At 48.7% G+C, this 17836-nt stretch overlaps 1 protein-coding gene across 1 annotated transcript in view; it reads right to left on the bottom strand.

Annotated features, from left to right (window-relative positions):
- Positions 1 to 3561: 3561 nt before the first annotated feature.
- PKNOX1 (PBX/knotted 1 homeobox 1) overlaps positions 3562 to 17836 on the bottom strand; it is a 44452-nt gene continuing 30177 nt past the window's right edge. Inside the window, 7 exon segments of the mRNA XM_070376715.1 lie at positions 3562 to 6590; positions 6593 to 6661; positions 7387 to 7559; positions 9635 to 9711; positions 13630 to 13758; positions 15063 to 15160; positions 16150 to 16249. Coding sequence (XP_070232816.1) covers positions 6451 to 6590; positions 6593 to 6661; positions 7387 to 7559; positions 9635 to 9711; positions 13630 to 13758; positions 15063 to 15160; positions 16150 to 16249 — 786 coding nt within the window. The 3' untranslated portion in view covers positions 3562 to 6450.

Genomic DNA, 17836 nt, shown 5'->3' with positions numbered 1-17836 from the left:
TGCGGCAGACGCATGAGAGACCAGACTGCTGGCTAGGCTGACCCTGGAGACCCAGGACACAGGACTTGCTCAAGATCAGAACATCTTCCTCCACCCAGGGTCGGGGGACGAGAGCAGAGACACTGCCCACCCCAGGGTGGGGACAGGTGCACTGGGCCAACTGAAAGCTGGAAGCGGGGCAGGAACACGGAGGGAGACCTTCTGGCAGGAGGAATCTGAAGGCCATGAAAGCCACTAAACCCCACACCCAGCTTGCCAGCTCAGCAGACGGACTCAGCCCCACACTGCGGGCCAACTGGACGGTGCGTCCACTTCCGGGGCCCAGGACTCTTGGCTTTGGTCTCTGTTGTTCTATAGAAAGCATCCGGCATTTGGTCAGGAGTCAGGAGATACAGCGAAGAGAAAACCACCCATCCTCAGAACCAGACCTGAGAGTATCTGCCTGCCACCCATTCTCCATCAACTGCACGGCTGCTCCACTCGGCAGGGACCCCAGGGTGCTTCTGTGACTCTCGCTGCCACAGATAGCACCCACGTGCATCGCCGTAGGTCCCGTGTGACCCTGTAGGAGCCTTCTGGTGAAGCCTGTAGGACCACAGAGTCCAGCTTCATCTCCTTGGGGACCGCTAGGTTCCATGACAACCGCCCCAGCAATGCTCCCACCAGCAGCAACCAGCAGTAGGGCCACCCATTAACAGCAGGGCCAGATAAACTGCCATCTCACGGGTCTCCAAGCATGTGTCTCTGATGAGGCCGAGGCCCAGAACATCTTCATGCACTTGTTGGCCGCGTGGCTTTTCTTTTCAGGGAGCTATTAAGATCCTCTGCCATTTTCTCCTGATTTCCAACAATTCTCCCTTAACCCTAAATATGAATTCCTTGCCAGCTTTAGCATTAAAAAAGAGAGAGAGGGAGAAGGCTTCCTCCCCGATGGTCGCCTGTTCATAGTCAAGGCTCTCCTCCTGATGTGGCTGCATCTCCCAGGGCCTCCACCGATGACTCACACGTGTCTCATAGGTCTTCTTCACCCTGAGTAGCTATGATCAGGAGAAGGCAATGGCACCCCACTCCAGTACTCTTGCCTGGAAGATCCCATGGGAGGAGCTTGTTAGGCTACAGTCCATGGGGTCGCTAAGAGTCGGACACGACTGAGTGGCTTCACTTTCACTTTTCACTTTCATGCACTGGAGAAGGAAATGGCAACCCACTCCAGTGTTCTTGCGTGGAAAATCCCAGGGACGGCAGAGCCTGGTGGGCTGCTGTCTGCGGGGTTGCACAGAGTTGGACGCGACTGAAGTGACTTAGCAGCAGCAGCTATGATCAGCTCCCACGTTACCTTCTGCTGGCTTCACACCCCCACTCCAGGACCCCTGCATCTGGCTTGGCCATGGCCCCGCTGCCGTGACGCTGCTCTGATCAAAGCCGCCCTGGTTCCCATCCAGTGTCCTCCACACTCAGCTCCTCCTCTAAACTTTCCCCTCTGGCTTCACTTCCTGCAACATTTCCTCCAGCTCTATGGCTGTCCTCCTGCCAACAGAACTCTCTGGCTGGAAAACTCAGGTCCACACTCACAGAGCATACACTACTGAGGGCTTCACCTCTCATCTCTGACACGGACTGATCGTGGTGTTAATATTGGAAGGAAACTGAGTGAACGTGAAGCAAAATATGTTTAAAATATACCCGATTTTTTTCTACCAACCATTTTCTAAAGATGTGTAAGCAACTAAAGCCACTAATTTCATTAAAATGTTCCTTTTCAGAAATACTGCAATCAAAGAATTCCTGCTTTATCCCTATATATTAAACCCATCATTGGCTTTTACAGATTGCATTTTTAAAAAAATGTCTCTTTTCTCCTCCATTTATTTAATTTTTTGGCTTCACCTGGTGTGGCCTGTGCGATTTTGGTTCCCTGACCAGGGATGGAGTCTGGACCCCGGGCAGTGAAAGCACTGAATCCTAACCACCGGACCCCCAGGGGTTCCGCCCAGGGCCCAGTTCTGGGTTGTTTCAACAGAGACATAAAAAGTGGGAGCACTTGTATGAGACAATGCCTCAATACCATTTGTGTGTAAATTTTTCACCAAATCATTTAGTTAAGAAACACTAACTAGTTATTTTTAGACCAATTAGAGATGAGACAGACCTGGGCCCTGCTTTGCTGAGGCCGGCCCTGGGCCTGGGGGTCAGCGTGATGCTCAGAGTGGTCACTGGAGGCTGGCCGTAGGTTGAGACGCCTGTCCCCTAAGCCGGCATTCATTGTCATTAAGCAATAGCTCTACTGTTTAACGAATTTTAGTTTAAAAATGGTACAGAGATCTTAGGTCTTAGTGAAAATAAGAGGGTCTGTCCGTAAAATGGCAAAAATAATTTGTGCAAAGAATTTCTTCTTAGAGGGTATAGAGCACAGCATGTGGGCTAAACATAATGTACATTATTTAGGACATCTGCATAATGCAACAGAATGCAAAACACTGAATATTTGGCCCAAGTACAGTTATTTTTAGGATTTGCCAGGTCACTGCTTTTTAAAAATGTTGTTTATTTTTGGCCATGCTGGGTCTTTGTTGCTGCGCTCGGGCTTTCTCTAGTAACAGCTGTGGTGCACAGGTTTCTCATTATAGTGGGTCCTGTTGCAGCATGGGCCCTGGGCACACGGGCTTAGCTGCTCCTCGCTATGCGCAATCTTCCTGAACCAGGGATCCATCCCAGATCCCCTGCATTGGCAGGCGGATCCTTAACCACTGGACCACTGGGGCAACCCCCAGATTGTTATTTACTCATTTTTCTTTTTAGAGAATATTATTAGTCAAGTATTACTTTGAGCTACACTAAATCTTGTAAACCAACTTCTTCTTGATATGAAGGAAGCACTTAGGGGCTGAAGGCTGGGCCAAGGTCTCACTGGGTAAAATTTCACGCCCACCCTCTCGCCTCTGACCTGAAGGAGTTGGAGACAGAACAAGGTGACTGTCTTCTGCCAAACCCATGAGAAGCGTGTCTTAAAACAACACACTTCACCACGGTCATTCCTCACTCCAGCCAAGTCCACAATTTTACATGCACTTAAAAACAATACTTTAGTCTGCAGACTCAAGCCTCTATGTACAAACGTTAGCCTCTACGTATAAACAGTTTGGCAGCTAAAACTCTCTGACAGTGGTTTAATGGACTCTTCAGCGCAACTGGAAATTTACTGGCAGGAAATTTCACATTATGAACTACAAAAGGTAATATCTTACTGATGAATTTTCTTCTCATTACTATCAGAATAATTAGATTTACGGTGAACTACAATAAAAAACAAACTGAAGCTTTCCATTTTTTTTTTTCCTGGAAAACCAGTGACTACCTCAAGAAACTTAGAAAACATTCTTGAAGATGCAAATGGGCCTGAGTGCTCCAGGGTGGTGCAATCCTGATTTTTTAGAATCTGTGGGGGTCACGACAAACCCCAAGTGTCACCAGCAAACATGTCAACATCTGAATGTTGAATGTCCTTAAAATGGAAAAGCATCTGTGGTGACATGAGTTTTAGAAAATAAAACGTCCATGAAGCATGTTTCTGTTTTTAATTTTTTTGCTTTGATAAATCAGTTGCTTCACAAAAATCCCTTTCAAAGACAACAATCCAAGAAAACATTGTTACAGCATTCACATTTAAAGATTGTCAGTTCACAGACCAGACAGAACTAAATTAGGGGAGGGTGGCGGGGTTTTTTTTCTGTCCCTAACTACCAGAGGCGGGCCGTTCTCACTTTCCCGGGATGTCTGAGCTTGTCTAAAAGAAAAGGTGCTCCCCCACTTTATCGCCCCAGTCAGAGTCAGGTCAGGTCGTGGGCAGGTTATGTGGAGAAGACTCTGGGACTCGGGCCACGGCGGCTCCAGCATCAGGGCCCTGTGGTCTTCGAGCGAGCTGGGGCTGTGGCCCACCGTACATTGCACGCTGGACAAACACTTACACTGTTTTATTTCTGGAATCAAAACACGAAAGCTGCATTACTGCAGCAGCTGGAGTGTGGCTGGACATGGCCCAGCTATCTGCTACCCACTCAAGAGCTGAACAGCAGGTAACTCGACACGTTCAACCTGGGTTGCAAGACACAGTCAAAACCATCCTTCAGGGAAAAGAATTTAACAAGAGCAAATTCCTTTAAGATGAGAGCTCAGCAGGGTTGTGCTCTCACAGATGCTCTTAAAATCCCAGGGGCTGGAAAATGGGTCTTTATTAGGTGCCAGCTAACTACCAATGCCCCAGACAGTGGCTTATGAACCAAAACAGTCTGCCTGTTGGGTTAAGATCCCATTAGTTACTCATGGGAAGAGCTTGAAATGCCCCCTCTCGAATGATCTTTATCCTAGTCCTCTGAATGTAGCGACCAGGATGCAGACTCCAGCTGCAGGGAGCAGGGACTGCGACCCCAGGCACCGACTGCCAGACCCCAACATGGCCCTGATGTGGCCCCATGTCCACGCTGCTGCAGCCTGTGCAGCCCGAGCCCTCTACCCCGGCTCCAGGGAACAGGATTTCTGCTTGGGGAAACTGACCAGGAGTGACCACCAACCTGAACCTGAGGTCAGAGGGACAGAGGGAGGCGAGGGAGGGAGAAGGTGGCTGGCCAGCTTCCACAGGGTCTAGTCTTAAATCCTAACTTTGTTGGACTTAAAACAATTTTTCAAACTGCTATAGTTTAAAAGATGTGACTTAAAACATAAAATTGTTTAAAAGGAACACAATAGCTGCTTAAAAATGTTATTCTCTCCCCCAAAAGAGAGTCAAGTTTTTCTTTTAAATCTCCTGAAATATTTTAAAAGAAATTCCTCTGTATTTCTTGCTTCCTTCTAAGTTATCCAGGAAGTACTCTCCTATGACTAACTTTAATTATTAATAATTTGGGAAGAAAAAGTCAGTTCCAGAAAAAAAATCTGCACTTGCTCAGAACACTTCTGGATAGCCTTGGTCCACAGCCAACTACTGTCGCTGCTTTTCAGGAGCTGATGACCATTAGACTGTCCTTCAGGGCTTCCGGTGTCCCACTGATGGTGACGCAGAGACGTCTTCTGTGAAACCAGGTCCTGCTTCCTCTCTGAGAAAAAGCCTCACTTGAAAGTAAACTGGCAGATGCAAATCCAAACCCAGAGAAACAAACCCAGTCTGCTCTGTGGTCCATCTGGTCACCAGGAGCCGAAGTCCCACCGTTATCCAGATGTGATGTGATCAAGTCAGAGGAAGAACCACCGACCGAGTGATGACGAGCCGCCGGCACCCCACCCCCAGGCCCTGCCGGTTCCTGTCCATCCTGCAGTGGACATGCACTAATCGTGTAACAAAGCCAAGGGTCTGCTCTTTGCCTGCTCTGAGCCAACAGGATGGACACTTTATAGTAGTTTATGACACACGTTCTATGCATAACATACGCTGACCGAAAGCTCCTAAGACAACGCCCAGCTAACACGGCACATCACCACTCAACCGTGGTCAGACTTAAATCAGACGGAAACAGTCAGCAAAAGCTTTTAACTGACCACCGGCTACCACTTAACTTAGCTAAGCCCTACTTAGCAAATACCTTGAGACGCACGTTTAGATAAAGTGTAAATTGCAATCTGAGCAACATATTGACTAAAATTTGAAGATATCAAAATTTCATTAAATAGATGTTTCTTTTATAGTAGAAAATGTGAATTAATACCCTGGGAGAGCAGAGAACCAGAATACTAGCTAACTGGGGGCAGGTTCATCAAATTTGGCCAATTCAGAACATTCCAAATTGAGACAGTCAATAAGTGTGTACTGTTTCTCCTCTAGAATTTACCCTTGACATAGTCATAATCCAATTCATACGGAATTTATAAAAATAGCTTTTTATCCAATAATTCCAGCAAGGTAAAAATAGGAGTTTCTTTTCATATATAGCAAATGACACAGGCTCACGGAACATGAGAACGGAACCACATCTGAGTCGCCAAACATCCACCACAGGTCACACGCGGTTTATTGTGCTGTCACCCGCCTCGCACGGGCGGTCTCCAGGTGCAGAGGCTTCTTCCTAATCCCGGGGCTGACAAGTAAACCAGCCCCCTGAGGCCTGCCTTACCCACAGAACGAAATTAAAACTGCGTAATCGCTCAGAAAATGGAAGCACTAGTCCTTAACCTAATCAGGGGCTCATGGGGGGGCGGAGGTGTTTGTCATTCATCACATTTTTAGCGTTAAACCTTTAAAGAATTTCCTTAAAAACTCACGCACACACGCACACACACACACATGCACACACACGCACACACACCTTGAAAGAAGTCGCTGCACCGGCAAAGACGCCCTGGAAGCTTACTATGAAATACAAAAGTGCACTCTTCTATGCCTACATATAAAACATATTAGAAATAAAACTGTGTAAAATGTTTGCTGTGCAAACTATAAAAAGGGGCGCCGGCGGCCGGGCCCTACTGCAGGGAGTCGCTGTTCTCCAGGACCAGCCCGCCCAGGTGGCTGGGCGCCAGTGCCGCCCCGCCGTCCCCCGTGCTGTCCACGGAGTCGTCCTCGCTCTGCTCGGCCATCATCACCTGCTGCACCGCCAGCGTGGCCCGTCCGATGACAGGGACTGCAGGCTGTCCACGTTCATGCTCACGGGCGCGGTGATGGTCACGACGGCCCCTGTGGCACAAAGCGGCGTCACCGTGCCATCGGGGTTCAGCCCGCTGGGCTGCGCAGCCTGGCTTCCCCTGGCTGTGTTTCTGGGACCATCCACAGGGATTTAAGGAATGTCTCTACTAGGATCGTCCCAGACCCTGCAAAGCTAAGCTCTCTGTTTAGAGAGGGTCTGAGGGTCAGGATGGTAAAGGGGACAGACGCCTGGGGTGGAAAGCAAGCGTCACACAGAGGAGAAGGGACCCAGGACACAGGGGAGAGGCCTCAGAGGACAGGCAGGGGTGGGGGGACTGAGGTCAGAGGACGGCAGGCCAGTCTGCGAGGGAAAGTGGACACCCGAGACACATGCTCCTGTGCTCCAGCCCAACAGCGGGGAGTGGGAACCACTAGGTACCCGTGAGCGGGACGCAGACTAGAGATGCTAGGCCGTGAAGGCTCTGCGCCAGGAAATCGCACAGCTGGATGAAGCCTGGGGGGACACAGGGTGAAATACCAGGCAGTGGGCGCATGACACACACACACACCCTGCACTGAAGCAGGAGGGGCAGAGAGAGACAGGAGCGGCCTTGGGCGTCTGGCCGCGCACTCCGCTCTCCTGGGCACACCTGCACTGCTGACGGGCACCTGGACCAGCACTGTCCCCACGGTCAGATGCAGCAAGACTGCTGCTTGCCCCTGGTTTACCGCCTCACCCGCACCTGCAGGACAGGGTCGCCCAGCCCGGTGCCCACCTTCAGACACAGTCAGCTCACTGGCAGCTGGCTGTGCCGCTCCCGAGGCAATGGAGTCAGGCCAAAACCTCTGGACGGGTCTGTTCTGAGCAGTCTTTTTCTTTGTTTTTGGAGTTTCTGAGCAACTAGAATCCAACATTGGCTGTAGGATTCGTCTTCTTGCGTTGATGAACCTGCGTGAAGGAAATACTCATGTCAAAATGGCCTTTCCAAGGCCCTGTGGCCTCAATGACAGGCCAGGTGCTTCACAAACCACATGAATGTGACCACGTATTCCCTGCTGTAAGAAGTGCTTAAGAGTAACGCCAAGCATCTCATCTAAACTTCCAGAGAGTAGGGCTGTTTTTAGAGTAATTCACTTGAATAAAGACAGACTGCCCCACAGCGTCTTTTCTCCACTCTGATTTATCCACCTCTGTGAACTGGGTATTCACGATGACACAGAGGATGCTGTTCAAACTGTGGATGTGACATGCCCTTCTCTAAGGAAGTGGCAGGGTAGAGCAGCAGAACCAGGCACCCTGCAGCCTCCGACCCGAGGCCCGCAGGCGGTGCATCTCCGAGCGCCCACCCTGTTAGGCCCTGAGTGTGGACAGATGTCCGGCTCGGAGGCTGTCTAATTGTGAAATACTAAGATTCAAAAAATCTCCAATTGCCCAAGGACATATTCTAATAATAGATATGAACAGGCTGATACTACAGAGCTCCGTTCAGAGACTGTCGCTGGTCCCTGCGGCTGAGTGTGAGCCGGACTGAAGGGTCACAACAGCCCCTCAGCACACCACAGACCCTAGCATGACCTGGGAGAGAAGCCTGCTGCCATCTCTACGTCTGTCCGTCCTTCTCCGTCAAAGCTTCTACAAGGCACAGGCGTGAGCTAATGATGGGTGTGTCCAAATTCACTCCAAAACACAATTTTTGCAAATATAAAAGGAAAGTCATAAAAGGTAAAAAATAGCCACTAGAAGACTTTAGAAATTTTAGAATTTATAAAAGACATGTATCAAATTGTTATTAATTTTAAAATGAAAAGCTGAGGTCAAAACTTCTAGAAAAGACAATTCTGTTAACAGCACAGAGGAGCAAGTTAGGAACAGCAGGGGCCCACAGGTGAAGAGGCTGACAAGCCGCCAACCATCAGCACATCCAGAGACATCGCTCTGTCCTCTGTCCGTCACCCATCCGTCAGTCACTGAACCAAAACGCAGTTTCTAAATGGGATGCCATGAAGACAGCGGAGACTGTGACAGAGAAAGACTCAAAACTCACAGCAACGAAACACTCAAAGCCTTTCAACTCTTGTTAATGCTCTGTTTAAAAGATCCAACAGGAAATAATCCAACACCATGGTTTATAGTTGCCACTTAAGTCAAAAATAATAGCTCAAAGGCAAGATAGGAGAAGTACTTAATACAGTGCCAAAGCATACCTCCCGCATGTATAACTGCGCAAAATGGAAAATTTTTATTGTTTACACTGGAATCTACCTGATCTTCAAATTTAAATTTTAACAGTTAAAATGAAAATACAGCAATGTTAATAAGTGGTAGAAGCTGTGTCTTCTTTTACGCATGCCAATGCTATTAAGCTGAAATCATTTCCTACGTCTGACTGATGAGTAAAATAGTAAAAAAAGAGGCCAACGACTAAAAGCGCAATGCAAGCGCACGTTCAGAGCCCACCGCCACTTAGTGACATCAGTGCCTCTAATTTAAGGGGAAGCGGTCAGGATCCAAGTGTCCACAGTGACGCGTGACGCCAGAGCCACAACAGGGTGCTTCCTGTAGAAAGTACACGTTTCCTTCTCAGGACCCCTTAGGCCTGCTGGGACAGGGCCACTGTGGCCAGCCAGCTCGGGGGCTGCCTCCCCACATCACTGCTGAACAAAGGATACAGGGTCTCAAAAGCGGGGGGTGGGGGCTACCAGTGATCAGGTGAACTCACCTCGGCTGTTCATGGCCCATGGAAACTCGTCCACAAAACATCACGGTTTAAGGGGGGTCGGGGGAGGCCCTGGAGAAACGCGTTTCTGATTGAGCGAATACATCATAGTGAAAAGTCCTTGGGCATCGGTCACAAAACTTAGGTGAAAGTGTGTGCGATTTATGCTTAAGTGTCCTGCTGCCAATCCCAGACTCTGATAACAGAGGAATGCTTGTGTAATTCACCCAGACTGTACTATTCACTGGTGTCAGGATTTCCAGGTGTGCTGTTGACAGCAGAGTCTCAGAAAGTGGGCGCGTCTTACCAGTTGTTAACTTGGAGTAGTGTCAAGTTTGTCTGAGCAGCAATCTGTTTTTTCTCATCTTCTGTCGGGTATGGATGCTGAAAATAAAAAGGAGTGTCACCGTGAACTTTAGTGTTTAAAAAGGAATTCAAGACCATCCTGGTGAAACAGAAGCACACAAATAATTGTTAGTAAAAACTGGTATGAACAGTGCTTTTAGCTAAAACTTAACTTTAGTCTTATATTTGTTTCCAGAAATGCCTAAAACAGAATGAAGCCTTTTTCCCAGCTGCCCAAGAACACAGGGCCTGCACAGCTGGTGGAAGCCCAGGCAGAGCTGTCGTCCAGACGGGAGTCTGGCTCAAAGGCCGCGGGGAAGGTAAGAGATGAAGGTAAGAGCACTGGAAGTAGAGGGACTCCGGGGGCTCTGCCAGGTGCTGTTCTAAGCCCCCGATACAACCTGCGGTTCTTCTATCAGCTTCACAGCTGTCATTTCAGAACCATAAACTGTATCCATTTAAAGCAGATAAATGGCTGTGTTCTGACCCACAGCACAACAGATAATGTGATCACCTGTGTACATCCTACATAGGAATCCACTGATTCTGCACACTCACAGACGAGGAACCCAAGCAGGGCAGGGCACACCCTCCCCATCCTGGGCTGGTGGAACAGGAGGCGGCAGGAAGAGGCCCGGACAGACTGCCCCGGGCCATCACGTCCAGGTGACACGTTCTGTCACGGGAACTGTGAGCATGAAGTGGACCGGGATAAACTGCAGTCACCTAACAGCGTCTGCTAGGCTAACGAGCGCTGTCGGCAGAGAGCTCAGCTCGGGGCTGGGGAAGGGGTGTCTGCTATTTCCTCTTTCTTTCATGGATGACTGAGATATGTCACTTAGAAAAAACAGAATTAAACCAGAAGTAAATACAGACACACCTAGGAAATACTGCAGGTTCAGTTCCACACTACCTCATTAAATCGAGCATTGCGATAAAGTGGGCCACAAATTGTTCTGCTTCCAAAAATGTATGTAAGTTGTGTTTACACTATACTGTAGTCCAGTAAGTGTGTAATAAGCATTTTTGTCCAAAAAAAAGTACACACCTTAATTAGAAGAAACTTTATTGCTAAAAATCACTAACCATCATGTGAATCGTCAGCGAGTCATGATCTTTTCACAACTGCTAAGTCACTTCAGTCATGTCCGACTCTGTGCGACCCCATAGACATCAGCCCACCAGGCTCCCTTGTCCCTGGGATTCTCCAGGCAAGAACACTGGAGTGGGTTGCCATTTCCTTCTCCAATGCATGAAAGTGAAAAAGTGAAAGTGAAGTCGCTCAGTTGTGTCCGACTCTTAGCGACCCCATGGACTGCAGCCTACCAGGCTCCTCCATCCATGGGATTTTCCAGGCAAGAGTACTGGAGTGGGTGCCGTTGCCTTTTCACAACAGTCACATCAAAAATGATTGAGCACAGACCACCATAACAAATATAATAACGATGAAAGAGTTTGAAGTAAATATTGCGAGAATGACCAAAACATGATCCAGAGACACAGAGGGACCACGTGCTGTCAGGAACAGCACCAACAGATCTGATTCACGCTGAGCTGCCACAAACCTTCAACTCGCAAAAATCACGACATCTGAGAAGTGTGATATGCTTGTATCAAAATTCACAGAAGCACCAAAGGAAGGTAATTTCTATCTACAGGAATAACATGTCCAGAGGTGACTATTGCCCGCATGGGGGACCAGAGAGACACCTACTCTAAAACCTACATGCACTCAAGTCCCTCATTTTCCACCAACCAGGACCTCAGAGAGTGGACAGCGCCAACAAAGAAGGAGGTGGGAGTGTGTTTCAGTTCTTAAGTGAGCATCCTGTGTTGGAAAAGTAACTGTGTATCCTGGGGACAACAGAACAGCAGCAGATTCATCTCAGCAGCGCTCCATGCCTCACACTGACTGATAGTAACTCACTTTCATTCCACAGGAGCACACACGGAGCCAACTGAGAGCTTCTGGAAACAGAAATATCATTCTTGTCCTCTAAAAAGCTCATAAAATAAAAAGGTGACAGGAAGCAAGTACACAAACCAGGAAAAAAAAAAAGTAACAACTTCTGCCTAGAGTGTGAGGAAAAACCACAAAGGGAGGATAATATTTACAGGCAATGAGGGAAAGAAGACATAGAAAATGTTTACACTGGCATTTTAAAATGAACCTATGAGCAAGGTCTATTTTAGAAATGATTAATACATTAAAGGAAACAATAGGAAAAAACCCAATTCCATTCTGTGTGTAATAGTCCAATCACTACATTACAGACGTACTCACCAGCTCTAATAACCAGTGTATTAGAAACACATTCGATCTGCTTTCTCACCAGGTACCTAAGCTTCTGGTGCTTTGGGCCCTCATTCACCGTGTTAACTAGCTGCACAACCTTCCATCAAATCTATGGGTCCTGATTCACACACCACCTCATTCCCCATTATTATAATGAACATCACTGTGACACTCAGCCATGAAATCTCCATTTCCTTCTGACTCTTTCTAAGACCAACTTCCCCATGAGGCTGTACTGCAGCAAACAGCAGTGTTCTCCTTCCACACGAGTGCGTGAGCTGCGCCCTCCCACCGGGGCCCAGGGCGCAGAGCCTGACCCAGGCAGAGGAAAGAGGCTTAGCAGGGACCAGGGCCAAGCCCCAGGGGGACACAAGGCGACAATCGGGCGCTGGCCTTGGGGCTCCCAGTCAAGGGAGGACAAAGAAGACGCCGAGGAACAACCTTGGCCTTAGCCCAGGCGGCGGGCACCTCTGGGGGGTGAGGGGGACTGTAGAGACCTGAGGGCACCAAGGCGCACTGGGCAGAGGCAAGGAGGCGGGGGCAGTGAGGATGCGGCTGCAGGGGTGATGACTGTCGTGATGCCGAGGGGCAGGTCTGGGCCCACCGGCTCAGCTCAGGAGCAGCCCCGGGCAGGACCCTGGAAGGAAAACCTCGTGGACGGAAATGCCTGGTGGAGAGGGGCTTCCTGCCAGCCTTCCTGGCCTCCCGCCCCTCTGGATGCCAGAGGCAGCCTCCGCATCTGCCCACAAGCCCCCCTGCCCCATTCCTCCACCTGGACAGGCTGTAACTTAGTGGGTGAGCACTTTCCTACCCCCACCCCCTTCAACCTACCCCCACCCCCCAAAGGTCAGCCTGTCCTTCCCGACCCAGCAGCTAGACCACTGTCATCCCTGAAAACTACTCAGGGTCACCCCCTCTCCTGAGTCAGGGGTGTGAGGACTGCAGCTTGGGTGGGTCATGAGCGAGTCTTCCTGTGAAATCAACAGACCAAGCTCTGCTTCACAGTCAATAGCCCATCTGCCAATCACTCTGCCCACAAGCTCAACTCCCCACCTCCCTTTCAAATCCAACATACATAAAGTGTTGAAAGTGTTAATTGCTCAGTCGTGTCTGACTCTTTGTGACCCCCATGGACTGTAACTCTGCCCATGGAATTCTCCAGTCAGGAATACTGGAGTGGGTTGCCATTTTCTTCTCCAGCGGATCTTCCTAATCCAGGGATCGAACCTGGGTCTCCCACATTGCAGGCATTCTTTACAGTCTGAGCCACCAGGGAAGCCCATAACATACATAAAACATAACTATTTTGCAAGGTTTTGCCTGAGAGCACCATTTCTCTGCCCGCTTCTCTAATCAGCCTCCCCTCCCCCAGGTACGTTCCCCAGGCAGTTCTCTCAGGCTCAGGCACTGTTAATGTCGGCTGAACTCAGGGATTCCCTCTCACTAGTGGTATCCCTGGTTGATTTCCGTTTCCTGAAGCCTTTCCTCCAATTCTGGGTAGCCCCACTTCTGTCTCATGGTCTATGCACTATGGGCAGTCAGTAAAACACCGATTCTTACAACCTGGCCTACCAGCCCATGTAAGTCAATGTTTCCTAGACAATAAGCAGAAAGAAAGCATCTCGAAGCTGTGCTAACGGGGCAGTCACATCTGTTCTCACCCCAATGTGCTGAAAGAGCCAGGACCGCATCACGTTGGTGGCGTGCTTTGGCAGGACCCCCCTCTTGTTCTTAGATGAGCCGTCATCTTGATGCAAGATGCTGAGATCTTGGTTTAACTGTAACTGAAGCTTTTAAACAATTGAAAATAACGTTAGACAGCATAGTTAATCTCAGCACACCCCACCAGGGCCCCCGTCAACTCTATTTACTCTTCTGTGAGAAACCCCACGGGGCTTGTTTCTCTGCTCCTAGCCCTGATGCCCTGGAAGTGGCAGACACCCGGGACATGGCAGGGAGGGGACAAGGGCGGGGGAGGGCCTGTGGGGCTGGCCAGGACTAGGGCAGAGGGGGTTCGCTCGTCAGCCATGCTGCATGTTAGAAGGGGCTCCACTGACCCAACCCACACTCTGCACGTCTGCTCTGTAAACCAGAGGAAAATTCATATTCTCCCTTAATTGACAGCACGAATGAACCTCTACAAAACAAATAAGCACGTGATTTAAGAGTGCGCTTCCTCTAATTCTTCGCTATGATGCTAGGAAATGCTCTGCAAGCCAGCTCTATGTTCAGAGCCGCTGTAAATGGAAAGCTTCAGGGAAAGCAGGCTCGTGGCGGGGCGGTGGAGGAAGGGCTCTAGGGGCCTAGCCCCACCCTCCCCACTGCTGGGCCTGGGCAGCCACTCGTGTCGTGGGCCCGTGGGCCCAGCAGGCCCCTTGCCCAGGCCTTCTCATACCTGCTTCTGAGTTAGGAAAACGTTGACATGCCTAGGGCTGGGCCTCAAAGTGGCCAATAAGGATGTAGAAGACATCCATGCAGGCCAAAGAGAACTAATGTAAACAATGGTCTGAAATAAGTACTGATAACAGAAACACTGCTTCTGATGTAAACCCAGCAAAGTTGGGGGGGGGGGCGGGGAACAACTGCGTGTGTGTCTAGAATAGAAAGGAGACTGGCCTTATTTCACCACAAAGGCACAGAGAGGGCGGGAGGACTTCAAGGTGGGCACACCACAGCATTTTAGCACCGTCACTACTGCAAGCCCAGCCCCACACCCTTAGCTAGAAGCCTGCAGTCTGCCGTGAACCTCCAGGGGTCTGGGAAGGATGCGTCTACACAGCCTCCAATCTCCAGCAGTGGAGACAGCTGCACAGCCCACGTGGTGGGGAGGGGTCCTGGGCGACCTTTTCCTCCTTATGCTTCTCTGAACTTTGCAACAATAAGGCAGATGAAAAGTGAAAAAGACAGGCAACATGGACATTCAGATTAACTGGGAAGTACCTGAGGAAGCAGGTCTGGGACAGTGACCTTCACGCAGAGGGCAGAGCTTGAGCCCAGCTCCACCTGTGCCCCCACACTGGGAACACGCGCCCCACCCGCCCCCTGCACTGTGAACACGCACTCACCCGCACCCCGCCCAGCCCCTTCCACGCACCTGGGAGTTCTGGATCCGGATGGTGCCAGGCGACAATGCCTGTGTCACCACTTGGCCTTGGGGAGTGACAACTGTGACAGGCTGATAGACTGTACCCCCTGGAAAGGACAAGAGAAGTTAAATCACCCCAAGCCTCAACAGTGAACACCATGCCTCAACGTACTCATAGAAGAATAAAGTCGTAGCTTACGGGCTTTGAAAATCATTTCAGACAGTCACCAGCACCTTGCTAGTGGACCTGTCACTTCCAGGGTGGGGCGGAGGGCAGCCAGGGCTCCTCATGAGACAGTGTGGGGGGTGGCTGGGGGAGGTGGGGAGTCCGTGAGCCCCTTCCTTGGCTTGCCTCTATTTCCTGGCACGTCTTAAAGGACTCAAGCAAAGGTCTGAGATCACATTTCTTTTTACTCTAGTTGTTTCTTTCATCCAGTGTGCTTTCATCTTCCTGGGGAGGTTTCCTTTTGTGCGATTATGTGGGGGGTTCAGCATCAATTTCACTCCCTCCTTCAGCGCGCTTGCCCTTTTCATGATGGTTCTGATGTGCAACGTCTACTAAAAACCATCACAGGAAGGAGGACAGAGTCTACAGTTCCTTGGTGTATCAAGAACAGGTAATCCCAACATTAAGACTGCATTTTCACTCCTTGTCATCAATTAATAATACGACTTATGGAATTCCAGCTGAGATATTTCCTAAAAGATAAATCCTAAAAGATGATGCCATGAAAGTGTTGCACTCAATATGCCAGCAAATTTGGAAAACTCAACAACTTAAGATTTTCCAGGTGCTGCTAGGAGGACAACTGAAAACTGTGCTATTTAAAAATTTCAGGTGGTTTTGCTATGTATTTTCAACTTCTACATAAAACCTTTCCTTCCCATATTTTTTGACAGGGAAACACAGTTTGCATAATATATTTGTTACTGAGAATTAACAAGAACCAGACATTCAAAGAGATAGAGATGCTGGTGGTCCTGTACTGGGAACTGGCATTAATTAGAAACCTTGGTTATGTGCTGCTTCATTCTAATATGAAGGACTTTCTTCTGCAAAAGCTCAAGGAAAGTGTCTCTTTCTCTATCATCATACCTGCCACTGTTGCCATGGTGACATTCCCCTGCTGCAAAGCGGATGCTGGCACCACGATTCCTTGGGGGCTAAGAGTGCCTGTGATGGCACTTTGAATCTGCTGCAAGTCAGAAACACACAGTGAAGAGGTTATCAGAAATCAGAAAACCTATGGTTAACACTTCACAGCAAGTGGCATAAAGGCATCATTAATAAGGGAAAGATGCTCGAGCAAAGAGCATCATCAGATGACGTCTTCACAAGGCAAGTGCTACATCCGTATCTGGAAACCAAGAGATGCAAAACTGACTGTTAAATATGATGATCAATACTGAGACAGGACTTTCAATTTAGCTTCCAAAGATTATCTTTCACCTCATCAGCATACTAAATACATCCTATGGCCCTGGAGATATAATTAGGAAGACAAAAATTACCTGATCTCATGACACACCTTTTCCATTCAACTTAGCTCAGAGTTTTCCAAGAATCAAAGCCTCCTGGACAAGATGAACTATTCAGAAGACGATGCCACAGGCTGGGGCTGTGGCAGGGGGTGGAGGGTGGGGGCGCACCCTGGGGCAGCAGAGTCTGTACCTGCCCTTCCCACTGCGCAGAGCACATCAGAGCCCCCAGGGTTCAGGTGTGTGGGGTGCTGGGTCTGCACCTGGCCGACTGCAAGAGCCATGCAAATATCTGTAACACCACACTGGAGGATCTACTCATCTGAAGTCAGATCCAAATGGGCTAATTTATCCATTTTCTGTGATGGCTTCCCTGGGAGTTGACAGAGGACAGGCTCTTTGCACCTGGCTTCCAGCACTGGTTTGGCACAGAGAAGGCACCCAGACATTTGAGGGGTTGAACAGCCTATGTGGATATCCTTCAGAGATAATTCCTCTGTGTGCCATCGCATCGATTTGAACATAAAAGCTCTGGTCAGTCTACATCAAGTTTGCTACATAAATATAAAGCCATCTAAGTCAGTCATCTAAGCTCCCACATCAGGAACACAGAAAAAGAGGAGCCAAATGAGACCAAAGCAAGCAGAAGGAAGGAAACAATAAAGATGAAAACAGAAACAATGAAATTGAAAATAGAAAAACAGACAAAGCAGAGATAAGAGCTGGTTCTTTGCAAAGATCAATACACTGACAAATCCCTAGTAAGACTGACAGAAAAAAAAAAGAGAGAGACAGAAAAAACAAATTACCAATATTGGGAATGAAACAGGGCCTAAAAAGACCCTAAAGACATCAAAAGATGAAAAAGGAATACTACTGTAAACAACTCAACACACATAAATTTGACATCTGCAAAGTGCAAAGTGCAGCATGAAACAGATAATCTGAATAGCCCTATAACTAATGAAACTGAATTAGTAATTTTAAAACTCCCCAAAAAGAAATCTCCAGGTCTAGGTAGTGTCACTGGAGAATTCTGTCAAGCATTTAAAGAAGAATTAACACCAGTTCTACATCTCTTCCAGAAAACAGAAGAGGAGGGAATACTCTCCAATTCATTTGATACCAAAGTTAGCCAGACTGTACCAAAAAAGATAACTAAAACTAAGATCATGGCTTCCTGTCCCATCACTTAATGGCAAATAGAAGGGGGAAAAATGGAAGCAGTGACAGACTTTTCCTGGGCTCCAAAATCACTGCAGATGGTGACCACAGCCACAAAATTAAAAGACACTTGCTCTGTC

Source organism: Bos mutus, chromosome 1 (genome assembly GCF_027580195.1).
Source record: "Bos mutus isolate GX-2022 chromosome 1, NWIPB_WYAK_1.1, whole genome shotgun sequence".
In the NCBI taxonomy this organism is placed as follows: Eukaryota; Metazoa; Chordata; class Mammalia; order Artiodactyla; family Bovidae; genus Bos; species Bos mutus.
This window is presented reverse-complemented; position numbering and strand designations above follow the sequence as displayed.